Genomic DNA, 13,272 nt, shown 5'->3' on the forward strand with positions numbered 1-13,272 from the left:
CTTTTACTACTATTAGACTATACATTTCAGTGAAGTATTATCTTGAATTACAAAAAAAATTCACTGATATTTGAAGTTATTAGCATTCCTTCAGTTGTAGGGAAATCTGTACACATTACAACAGACTAACTAATACAAGTACGTGGAACAGAACAATAAAAAAATCGCTTGTATGGAGTAATAAGTACAAATGTACAAGCTACCTTTGTGGAACGCAATTCTACTAATAACCGATAGTTACAGCTTAATATACTTCTAATGTATTATACCACACTTTTGTGGTTTAAGACGCTGGTGTTCAGACTCTCTATTAACTTCGATAACAATGGAGGACTCAACTGCAGTTACGTCCTCACCTTCAGTTTTCATTATGGCATCATAAAAAAGCGGAAAATTTGCATTACCAGAACTTATCACAGCAACGTGCAAGGATCATTAAACCATAGTAATAAGACGCACTGAAAATTAGGAGATATCTGGGAAACAATTATTAAAACAGGAAACATTCTGGGATGAATTCTTTCCAGGGACAGAATGCAAAAGGCAAAATTACGAGGACTGACCTGGAGAACAGAGACGTCTGATAACCATATCCTAAACTGTAGGCTTACTAGACTGGCATATGTAATCTCTCACTTCCGACCGTACAAGCTGAGGCAGCAGCACCAAGAATAAATAAGTCATGTGGAACAATATGCGTAATTTCCTTAGCAACGATCATTCTAGTAGTTCATACTCGCAATATTTCGTTGCTTTCATCAAGAGTACACTCACTGTACCTTACACCACTCTTGTTTTATTTAATATTACTTTGATAAATTGGAATATTGTACTGGATGCATTTAGCCTTGGTATCATACAAAGATATTAACCCGTCTCACTGAGTAAAGAGAGCATTTGCTGTATCGATATAGGTGTATTAGTGGGAACTCTTGCAGACGTGTTCCAGTAAGCATGGTGTTTATAACCACCTTCAGCTGCACTACCTACTACCTCTTAAAGTTGACATATGGTACGCCAGGAGATAGTGCAACTGCCACATGTTATTACCCACAAATTTCTCACATCTGGTTGTGAACTCTTTATTCATTAACAATGGAAAAATTCCAATCTAATCTTCAGTCCATTCAAGCAAGAAACGTACGTGTCTGAAGCCCTTCATATCTGGCGCAGGACATACCTCTATATGACAGCTAGAACGCGACATTTCTAGTCTGGAAGCACATGTGTTTTATATTTTCGTAGCCTCAAGGCAAACCTACTGTTTTCTGAAAGCAAGAAGGAAGTAATATAATCTATCTCAAGCTGTTATAAAACTAATTACGTGTGTCAAAAGAGAACTAGAATTGTAGATGTGGTCGATAATGAACTTTTTGCAATCAACCATGATAACATAACAAAGAGGTCGTGTAATGGTGTGTCACCACTCAAAAACCTAATACAAAAAACGAGATGGAAACAGTCAATGATTTCTGGTCCTTGTACTGTATTAGATTAGATCTTACTGGTAGAGGATATGAATGGCAGATAGACAAAAGTAAAATTCCCAACACAATAGCAAAATCTGGAGAATCCATCATAACTGAACATTAATTAAACAGATATTTTCCCATAATAAATTAAAAACAAACAAGTATATATAAAAAAGCCACAATATATATTCTCAGTTTCGGTGCTATTCCAAATCAGTTACATACTCTTCTATTGCAAATAAAGTTGTCAGATCTATTTCTATATATGAAACTCGAACCAATGTCAAATTCTCCAAAATATTTAACATATACAATACGGTAAAAAGATTTTAAAACATTTTATTCCAACAAAATAATCTATATTTGATCCGAAATCACAAGATGCCCAAGTAAATATGATTCAGTTGTTAAGAAAGGAAAGACTTCTCCCTTGAAGCAATCTATAATTCTGTTTACTGCACCATGAATTTGTCAAAATATTACTCACTAGTTCTAAGTGTGTGATAGGCCTACTGAAATTAAGGGAACAAGGGCCATGTTCGTACACTGGATGTAAGGTCAAGGACAACACAAAGGAAATATTACTGACCCTAATGATCCGCGATTGATGCAGAGGGTGATACATTTGAAAATATACTGCACAGTACACTCACCTCTCAGTCAACACTTCGTCCCCTTCTGAAGATACTTCCACTCTCTGTTCCTGTTGAACTCTGTGTACATCGAACAAATCTTCCTGAAAAGTGAGTAAATAATGAAGAGATGGTCATCTGGGTTATCGGTTTCCTCATAACTTTTCAAACCTAATGAACCCAATCTCAATTTTCATTAAGGTTATAATGACTTCTATACAAATTGGAATTGGTTCCCCCTAAGTGCATTGAAATATATCCTTCATGTATTATTTCAATTCAGGCTAATTGTCTATATTGAAACGCACTGTAATCAGTCTCAACCTTGAAAATATGTGCATGTGTAATTAAACTGCAAAATACGTAACCAAAATTTGGTACAATATTTGAAGCAAATCAACAGTAAAAATGCTTTACTGATATATGAATTCGTTTAGCTGATGCATCACTGTTGAAAGTTTTAGTTCTTCAAAGTGAAAACTCTCAAACACAAATTGTTCTTTTCAGATAAGATAGCAGAAAACAAAAATTCTACTTCCACACATCCAAATTGGTCCCATTCAGTAATTCTACTTCCACACATCCAAATTGGTCCCATTCAGTATAACTATAAAATAATATGTAATACATATAGTTCCAGCGGACTGAGGAGATTCACATCTCGATATGGATTGAGGGATGGAACCTGAAATTTGTTGTCATTGTGGAAGTTTGTAAATTATTAAGAAACCAATTTCGTGAGAGATAAAGAAAGTTATGGCAGATCGAAGTCCGTAATAAATGGTGTTAATGCTGATTTTATAAATGCAAGTCCAGAAAATTATAACAAACTATTCTGGAAGGAATATAATATACTATGAATCAAGTTGAGAAGGAACAGCAGCTGAATTACTCAACAGTGTTGCATATTTTCACAGACTTGTTTGTAACAAAATAAACCCTAACTGTTACAAACAAAGCTGTATTATTATTATTTTTTACTAGGTATCAATATCTAAGGTTATTTAGCATTTGAATGAGATGAAGGTGATAATGCCGGTGAAATGAGTCTGGGGTCCAGCACCGATAGTTATCCAGCATTTGCTCATATTGGGTTGAGGGAAAACCCCGGAAAAAACTTCAACCAGGTAACTTGCCCGACCGGGAATCGAACCCAGGCCACCTGGTTTCGCGGCCAGACGCGCTAGTCATTACTCCACAGGTGTGGACAATTATTATTATTATTATTATTATTCTGTCTCTAGCCGTCATTATTCTGTCTCTAGCCGTCATTATTCTGTCTCTAGCCGTCATGGAGAGCAGTTGACTCTGTGTGTACCTCCGCTGTTTTCACAGTGCTTAGAGTGATTGCAACATACGTGTGCCTTGTTTAACTCGTGTGCTTTATTCAGTGTTGAAATGCCACCAAGCAAGGATACATGTTCTCTTTGTAACTCTGCCTTTTATGGTAGGCAGAAATTTTTAAAATGTGCAGGGCCTTGTGGCCTCAGGTATCATCTTGATTGTTTGAAACTTGGTGAGGTGGAATATGATATTTTTATGGAGGGCGGTAGCTCTTCCTATAAGTGTGTTAAGTGTGTTAGTGCATCTAAAGCCGTGCATGGAGATAATACCCCTATCAAAGCCAGCAACAATTCTGATAAGATCATCTCACTATCGAGAGAACTTAATCTACAAGATCTTGAAACGAGGGAATCACTATCTGTTCAACTGGAGACTGTGAGGTTGAATAGTGTATCCATTTTAGATACATTACGCCTTGTTCTAGATCATGTCAAGATAATTGAAAAAGAAATGGTAGATTTAAAGAATGAAAATGCTGCCCTAAAAATCCAAATGGCAGAAATGGCTGTGATCTTGGATAGGAATTCCTATCTTCCCAAGGCTGTTGATTCTAAAGTGGGTCACCAGCAGGTTGTTGCGAATTCTGTTAAGAAATCGTACAGCAGTGTTGTGTCTGACACTGCTAGAATAGGGAATTCAGTGTCAGCAATTCCTGCAATTCCTGCAGTCTCAATTCCACTTTCTCAGCACCAAGTTCACATGTCTGGCAAAGAGGTTATTTCACCTACTGTACGATGCGATGAAGGCACTAGTACAATGTCTAATACTGACCCTGAAGGTTTTCAGATTGTAACCAAAAAGAAGTTTAAGAAGCGTGAACCAAAAGTTGGTACTTGCACCAACACTAAATTAGAAATGGCCCCGGAGAGAATTAGGAGCAAAGCCTTATTTGTATCTAGATTTAGTTCAAATGTAAATAAGAACAATATTGAGGAATCACTCCTGAATCAACTGAAATTAAGGTCGCTTTCTGTTACTAAATTGAAAACTAAATTCCAGTCTTATTCTTCGTTTCACATCTCAGTGGATGAGAGGGATTTTGATTTAATAAATAATACTGATGTTTGGCCTGCTGGGTGTCTTATTGCACCCTTTTTTGGTAAATTGAAACCTGAGCAGCATTTTGCTCCTTCGGCAAATTCGGACTCTGCTGATTCAAGGGTTAATGCCTCTTAGTTTTATTTCTCTTAACTTTCAATGGGTAGTTCTAATAATCAGCTTGAGATATTTTACCAAAATGTTCGTGGTCTTAATACAAAAATTGATGAATTTTTTCAAAATGTAGTAAGTAATAATGATATCATTATCTGTCTCACTGAAACATGGTTATCAGAGTCAATTATTAATACAAATTTATTTCCTAATAATTATACTGTGTTTCGTGCAGATAGAATGTTTGAAGACACTAACAAGAAAAGAGGTGGTGGTGTCCTAACGGCGATTAGCAACCAGTTACCTTTTTCAAGTAGGCATTTTGACTTAGAAATTATTAGTGAATGTGTTTGGGTTGAAATTAGAATGGCTGATGGTTTTAATTTGTTAATTGGAAACCATTATTTCTCTCCTGATACAAATCACAATCATTTAAAATCTTATCTTAATTTTCTTGAAAAAAATCTTGATACTCATAATTTTAGAATAGTAATTCTTGGTGATTTCAATACCCCGGGTATGGACTGGTCAACTGGTTTCAATCTTAATGATACTCATTATTACTCTAAAATTAAGTCTAAGGATTTATATTCCTCGACTTGCCTTCTTGGATTAAATCAAATAAACTCTACCATTACTAGTAAAAATCTTCTTGACTTGGTTTTTACTAATGTCAATAATACTACAGTTAAACTTGCCGATCACTCTCTAGTTTTAGAAGATATCTATCATCCTTCTATCTCTATTCATATTGAAGTAAATTTATCGTTTCCGAAACACTGTCATATAAGTTCATATTTAAATTATTCTCTAGCTAATTATCTGAATCTTTATTCTATTCTTTACAATTATGATTGGAACAGCATATATCAGACTACTGATGTAAACATTGCCGCAAATTCCTTGTCTCAAATTATAAACAATGCTATATCTCATTGTGTCCCTGTCACCTTTGTTAAAAAATCGCACTATCCTAAATGGTTTTCAAACGAATTACGTCAGCTTATTAAGAAAAAAAATAAAGCTCATAAAAATTACAAAAAATATAAAACTGATCATCATTATCAAATTTTCTCTAATTTTAGAAAACAAGTCAAAGCCATGATTAAATCCGATAAATTCAAATGGTTACAATCAATTGATGACAACCTAAAGCATGAACCAAGTAAATTTTGGAAATATGTTGAAACGTTTCGAAAAACTAATAGCAATCCCACAGAATTAATAATAAATGGCGTCCACATCACAGACCAAAAAGAAATTGCAAACGCATTTGCTAGTCAATTTAAATCTGTTCAACAAAATTGTAATTTTAATTTCATTACTTATGATTCTAATATCACTGACTGTTTGCCCCTGCCAAAAATTACATCCGATGATGTAACTAAAGCCATTAAAAAGCTAAAACCTAATAAATCTAAAGGTACGGATAGCATTCCTAACTTTATAATTAAGGGTTGCTCCAATATTCTCATACCCGTTTTAACTTTTTTATTCAATCTTAGTTTAAAAACAGGAATTTATCCTTCACTTTGGAAGGAAGCATCTATTATCCCAGTTTTTAAAAATGGTAATAAAAACAGTGTTACTAATTATAGACCTATTTCTATTCTAAACAATTTTTCTAAAATTTTTGAAAAAATAATACACAAACACATTTTATTTTATGTTAAAAATAAGATCAATTCAGCCCAACATGGATTTACTAGAGGGAAATCTACTACTACAAATTTAGTTTCCTATCTCAATCTCATTATGCCTGTTGTCGAAACTCAAGGTCAAATTGACTCAATTTATTTTGATTTTAGCAAAGCATTTGATGTTGTTCCTCACAAAATTTTATTAAATAACTTAAGTAATTTTGGTCTCTCCACTAACTATGTTAATTGGTTTGAAAATTATTTAACAGATAGACAGTCTTGTGTTCGACTAGGTAATTCTCTCTCGGTTCCATTTAATAGTTTATGTGGCGTTCCTCAAGGGTCTACATTGGGACCTCTCTTATTTTTATTATTTATAAATGATATAAGTAAAAGAAAAAGTTCTAGCTGTCTTTTATTTGCGGATGATCTCAAAATCTTTCGTAAAATTAATAGTTTACTGATTGTCAAATTCTACAAAATGACATTAATTCAATTTCGCGATGGTCTGTTGAAAATGGAATGAAAATTAATCAATCCAAAACTTTAGCCATTTCCTTCTCACGGAAAACTACTTCCCTAAAATTTAATTATTCTCTTAGTAATGTCATAATTGCTAAGAAAAATAGTATTAGAGATCTTGGTGTCATACTTGATTCTAAATTATATTTCCATGATCATGTGCAATATATTTATACCCATTCATTAAGAATGCTTGGTCTAATTAGATCTATAACTTATTCTTTTTCTACTCCGATGTGTTTATTAATTTTATACTATACATTGGTTAGATCCAAGCTTGAATATGCATCTGTTGTATGGAACTCCATTACTTCCACTGACTCGGCTAAATTGGAGAATATTCAAAGAAAATTTATTTCCTTGTGTTCTTATAGATTTTTACCAAATTCCGATGACTATAAATATGAGATTAACTGTAAATATTTTTAACTGCTGCAGTTTATTTGCCAGACGTCAAGATCTTGATTATTTATTTTTTTGTAAAGTCATTAAGGGTGATATTGATTGTGAATCATTCATAAGCAATATCAGTCTTCGTATTCCTGCTAAGGGTTTAAGATTTCATAACATTTTTTATAATAGAAATTCAAAATCTCTCTCCCAGATCTGCAGATGTATAAAATATGCTAATTTGCATGGATTAAGCTTGGATCCATTTAATGTCTAGTATAAACCTTTTGAGTTTATCATGATGTATCCTTACTTGTTATTATTGTTAGATATTGCTATTTATTTTGTTGCATTTGGTCAAAGATTAGTGATGACTATTATATTGATTGTATTCCATCTCACTGCCATTTTCTATCATTCATTCTCATCATCATTTGTTGTTTTGTTTTGTTCTTTATCGTGCTAAACTGTAATTGGCCTTGTGCTGTTGTTTTGCACGTTAATATTCTAAATAAACAAATAAATAAATAAATTATTATTATTATTATTATTTCTATAAACTTACTTCTTAAAAGAGTTAGAGAACTTCCAAATCTCTTGTGAGTTTTGGATAAACCTGTCAGCTTGAACCTATCGATGAATGTCTAGCATAGTAATTGGTAGATCAGAACAAGAAAGAAAACATTTTGTAAAGTGAAAATGAAATCCTGTCCCTAGCCACAAGAACTTTCTCCACATATATTCCAGATAAATCTCTGCTAGCCACTGGCGTGGCTCAGTCGGTTAAGGTGCTTGCCTGCTGGTCTGAAGTTGCGCTCGAGCGCGGGTTCGATCCCCGCTTGGGCTGATTACCTGGTTGGGTTTTTTCTGAGGTTTTCCCCAACCGTAAGGTGAATGCCAGGTAATCTATAGCGAATCCTCGGCCTCATCTCGCCAAATATCATCTTGCTATCACCAAACTCATCGACGCTAAATAACCTAGTAGTTGATACAGCGTCGTTAAATAAACAACTAAAATAAAATAAAAAATAAACCTCCGTTAACTATCAGAAATATATATTTGCGAATGATTATTCCATATAATTACTGACAGTGAACAACTTACATCAACTTCAGATTTCATGAATACAAAGCTGGTAGGTACTGGAGCATCTTCAACTTTTATCTCTGATTTGATTTCGTAATTCTGGTCCATACATTCTGTTTTTATGCCTGTTACTTCCAGATGCGATATGTTCCCTTCCTATAGAACACAGACATCATGAATCATTATATTTAGTTGCATTAAAATATTTTTAATACCCGTTAATCTGGTTCTGCATGCTGTTATTTGCTAGCTCTCGACACTGTCAACAAATCAGATAAAATTGAACCCAAAGCTGCAACAAGACCTTAGGGACACACGCAAAGTCTGATAATGGGCCAGGTGTTCCTTGTGAAAATAATATACATACTATGATGTGTGTACAAGAATCTGATTTACACTCTACACCATGTCTGCAAATGCCTTTTCGAATAGGATATTTTATTAATTGAAGCATCGGCTGGAACAACGTTGTAAGTCACAAAATTTTCATTCGGCGTGTTTCCGTGTAATAATGTTGTATGCCATGTTACCTTGCTATACTCTTTGGCTTGCAACTGTCCATCAATGCAGTACGTGAAATTTGTCCACTCAAAAGTTTGCTACCCTATAACAACAACGTTGTACGTGTACACATTTTTGCGGTGCCTGTAAATTTTACTAAATGTAACGTTGTTCCAGCCGACGCTTCAATTATTATTCAGTGCACTAACAAACATATTATATTCTAGCACTTTTAAACAAACAAAAAACAAACAGGAAGGCTTTTCACTTTACCTTTTTTATTCCGTAAGTGTTATCATGTGCTTGTAAGTCCAATGGATCAACCTCAGGTTCCATCTTGATTAAATCCATCATAACTGAAACAATTCAGGATATGTGATTTACAGAGACTGAGTTGTTGAGAAAGTTTCATTAGAAGTTGCTACAATCTAATTCACATGACACTTCCCCGTACTTATCTTCTTTCACAATAGCACTGCCAAGACCCTGGAATTTGCTACCAGCTAATAATAGGGATCTGAAATAAAATTAAATTCAAAAGAAAACTTATTACGTACTTGGTTAGTAACTGAGACTCGTCCAGACATGGCTTTTTGTAAATAGCTTACTCTAGCAGAAAATACTTCAGTCTTCAGTTACTTTGTATATAATAATTCTATGTTTAATTTGCAATTCAGTAACCAATTTCTTCTTTGGTCTTAACTTATACAATAATTTGTCTACCTTCTTTCTTCAATACTGTCTTTTAACACGATTTATATAATCACTGATAAACTATTGTTATTTTAATTAAATAAATAACTACTTTACAATAATCAGGTGTAATAACACCATAATTTAAATAGTTACAACAGTTAAATTAATATTTGTTCAATGTAAATATCTTAGTAGTTCATGAGTAGATTGTCTAGCCTTTATTAATTAGAAATTAATTAACACTCAGGTTATCCTACTGTATTGTTATTTTAATTGTTTTTAGGGTGTTCTAGTTGCAATTCTCTAGAAGAGGAAAAGAGAAGGCCTGATGCCCATATCTGTTATAGTTAAATAGATAACTACCAAAAACTTTATTTTAGATTTCTAAACATATCTGAAACCAATAATCTGCTACACAAGAATATGGGACATATTTAGTACTGTTATAGCGACAAATTCATTGCTACAGAAGAAAAGCATTTTCTCCAATATCTCAGGTTCTATTCCAACAAATCCCCAACATCATCTTATCTCACCGTGATCGTAGCATAGACCTGCTTATGGTGCACACTGGACAACGATTCTGTCTGTAAATAAAATTGGTCTACACACCTGACATCATATGGGAGAATGCCGAAGAGAAATACCCGCTGTTACTTAAAAACAAAAAAAGTTTCTCTACACTTAATCGGAAATTTATTACTAGTGTAATCGTGGAAATTCGAAATTTGAGTCCAAAGAAAGTGATGTCATAAATCACTTCATATTAGTAGAAAAGAAAGAAAAGACTTTTATTCCGATCCTAGCTTAACTTAGAAGACTTCAAGGCCCTCTATCCCGGAGGTCTATGAAACGATTTGAATGATAGCGATTGAGTTCGGACATTCTCAAGCGCTGGGAAATGCTGATGATTTTTTTAGTGACGTTGTCAGAACTAGTTTAAGAAGAGCGAAAATTCTGCAATGGCGGAAATAAAAAAATAAGTCACATTAACACTAAGAGGACCAGAGATTCTGTCTACCTACAAGAACCGGACCCGTCATTTTCATGGGTGCATGTTTAATAGGTTTTCTTTCCAAATATTTAACACTTTTGAACAGGAATGTTGACTTATATAATGTTTTAATGCTTTTAATGAATATGTATGATTTTTCTCTAGGATATGACATTTTTTAAATTTCAATACCTATCAAGTTTATCTTAAGAAATCGAAGTTCAAAAATGAAAGGAATAATTCCCACATTTAAACACTATGCATTACACTATAAACAAGAAAAAAACTATTAAGAAGAAACACAAAAATAAGCATCCTTTCATGATTGTTTATTCAAAGCCACCAGCTGCATCATAACACCTTACACAGGTATACTCGGAACTTGCTAAGCATGGTCCACATATGTACTTGAAGCACTTTGCACACTGATTTTCACTTCTGTTCTTCCCTCTGCATCCTCCATTCTGACATGTCTTGCGGACGTTGCTATGCTGAGGAATTATTTCAGGAAGAGGGGCTGGTGGTCTAGTGGTTACATATCTGGCTGCTAGTTCTTCTCCCAACTTGAATATGAACTGGCGCCGAGAAACATTGTCACCTGTTACCTCCTGTACAGAATCCATGCGTTGATTGCAACCAGGTCCAGCTCATTGAAAAACACTTGCATAGGCCATCTACGGCATCCGTATTTCACAGTGTAAAGTCGAGCCATTTGATCTACAATGTCAACACCACACTTAGTTTCATTATAGAACATCACTGTTTCAGGTGGCTTTTTTTGATGCTGCTCGTTGCTGGTAACTGTGTTGTGTATTGTGCTCAACAGGAGCACATTCTTGTTCTTTTTACACTGATAGGAGGTTAGGGTCATGTCACCTGACTTGTAAATAGTGGTACTGGTAGGTGATTTTGCTGATGGAGGAACTTCCCGTCTAGACATTTCCAGTGTACCGACTATGCTAGTACTCTTGCGTTTCAAATTTTCTCCAAGAGATTTTGCCGTGAAGAAATTGTCGCATGTAATATTTCTTCCCTTAGAAAAGTAGGGCTCTGCCAGACGCATTACAACATGCTCTGCTAACGGTACACCTGCAGGACGCTCCTCATCTCTACCAAGGTAAGGAAAACCATTCACCAAGTATTTAGAAGTTGTATCAACAGTCAGCCAAAACTTTATTCAGACTTGTCTGGTTTGCTGTTCATGTACTGCATGAATGGGCAGCGAGCCTTGCAAGGAAACAACTGTTCATCTACAGTGATGTTTTCACATAACAAGCAATTGGCAATGAAGGTATTCCATATAGGAGTAGCAGCTGAAAGCGATCTGTTTGTAATCTTTGAGATCGTGTGGCTTTCTCTTCACATCGCAGAAATCTTAAAATTTCACAAAATTGATTTCTATTCATGGTGTTCCGAAAAAATGCTGGTCCCCAAACCTGCAACCATAATAATTTTATGGGAAAGTGGGAAAGTGTTTTGCGCCATATACTCCTCTCACATACATAAGAGAAATAGCAGCTTCTAATGCTTCAATACTAATGGTCCAGCTGTCATCTTGTAATTCCTACATGCTCTTTTTTTCAGTACATCTTTTTATATTCAGAAGCATGCTGTCATCAATTAGAAGTTTCCATGCACTCGAATGGCCTGTAGGTCCTGGGGCTTCTGTCACGATATTCTGTCGTGCTCTTCTTCCAGGTGCAGCTTGTGGAGGAATAACATCCATTGTGTTCCATCAGCAGCAGTCTCAACACTTCCTAGGACAGGACTGTTTGTTACCTGAGAACAATTTCGTCCTCTTCCTCTGTCACGGCCATCTCTGGTAGTTGGAACATTAGGAGCCAGTGGTAATGAAGCAGCTGAAAACATAATTCATAAATTAGATACTGTACTATTATATTAGAGACACAATTCAATCCAGGAAATAGTGTTACAGAGATTTTTTCATATTGCTGTTGTGGTAATTAGAATTGAAGTAACATACTACAGGTATTTATAAAAAATATGGTGATGAAAATAATAATAATAAAATAATAATAATAATAATAATAATAATAATAATAATAATAATAATAATAATAATAATAATAATAAATTATGTAACCTACCTCTTGTAGATGAAGTATGAGCTGGGTGTTCTGGTTGCTCATTATCTTGCCTCACATTATGCGATGAATCTCCATCTGAAGACTCACTAGTTTCATCCCTGCTAGGAACGTAATCTGCATCCTTATTAGCGTGGTCTGTACCTTGATTTTCACATAATTCGTGGATTTCGTCAATTTCGCACAGCTTACAGGGATCTTCACCTTCTCATTCCTTGCCAGACATATTCATCTAATAGTCGATTTCTTCTTCTGACAAATAACGTTTGTCAACATAGGCTGCCATTGGGAAACTGAATTTTCATCAACGAAAACAGCACGCACATGTCAAAACAACACACACTCAGACAGCAATATTTTATTTTTAGATACCGACAAAGGACCTGCCGAAGTCATAAACCACTCGCAGATTTCGAATGAAATCTAAACATTGCTGCAACAATAAAAATTTGAACTGCATCTGGTGTGTAGGCACAGATGGTCTGAATCTTGAAACCCATCAGAATGACGGGCGATGGTGCTTCTCGTAGTAATTGCTTGTAACATCCTTTAGAAAAGTCATAAAAGTCTAATATTTCTAGGAATCATACATGACAAAGATAAAATAAAAGTCATAAATTGTGGGAGTCATAGGATGAAAAGTTTTCGAATAATAATTATTTAAATCCGTGGCATCCGGCAGAATGACGGGTCTGGTCCTCCTAGTGTTAAGAAAATGGTGTGTTTATTTCTTTATT

At 34.7% G+C, this 13,272-nt stretch overlaps 1 protein-coding gene across 10 annotated transcripts in view; it reads right to left on the reverse strand.

Annotated features, from left to right (window-relative positions):
- LOC138705748 (zinc finger protein ZFP2-like) overlaps window positions 1–13,272 on the reverse strand; it is a 69,876-nt gene that overhangs the window by 34,735 nt on the left and 21,869 nt on the right. For 5 of the 10 annotated variants that reach the window (XR_011333745.1, XM_069834344.1, XM_069834346.1 and 2 more), the window contains 3 exons: window positions 9,014–9,096; window positions 8,258–8,395; window positions 2,126–2,208 (listed from right to left, as the gene is read on the reverse strand). Coding sequence is in view for 9 of the 10 variants with exons in the window: in XM_069834343.1 (XP_069690444.1) it covers window positions 2,126–2,208; window positions 8,258–8,395; window positions 9,014–9,096 (304 nt within the window). In the remaining variant the exon portion in view is untranslated. Of the gene's footprint in view, window positions 1–1,002; window positions 1,269–2,125; window positions 2,209–8,257; window positions 8,396–9,013; window positions 9,258–13,272 lie in introns of those variants that run through there. The other 5 variants (XM_069834351.1, XM_069834350.1, XM_069834353.1 and 2 more) reach the window with 4 other exon arrangements.

Source organism: Periplaneta americana, chromosome 9 (genome assembly GCF_040183065.1).
Source record: "Periplaneta americana isolate PAMFEO1 chromosome 9, P.americana_PAMFEO1_priV1, whole genome shotgun sequence".
Classification (NCBI taxonomy): domain Eukaryota; kingdom Metazoa; phylum Arthropoda; class Insecta; order Blattodea; family Blattidae; genus Periplaneta; species Periplaneta americana.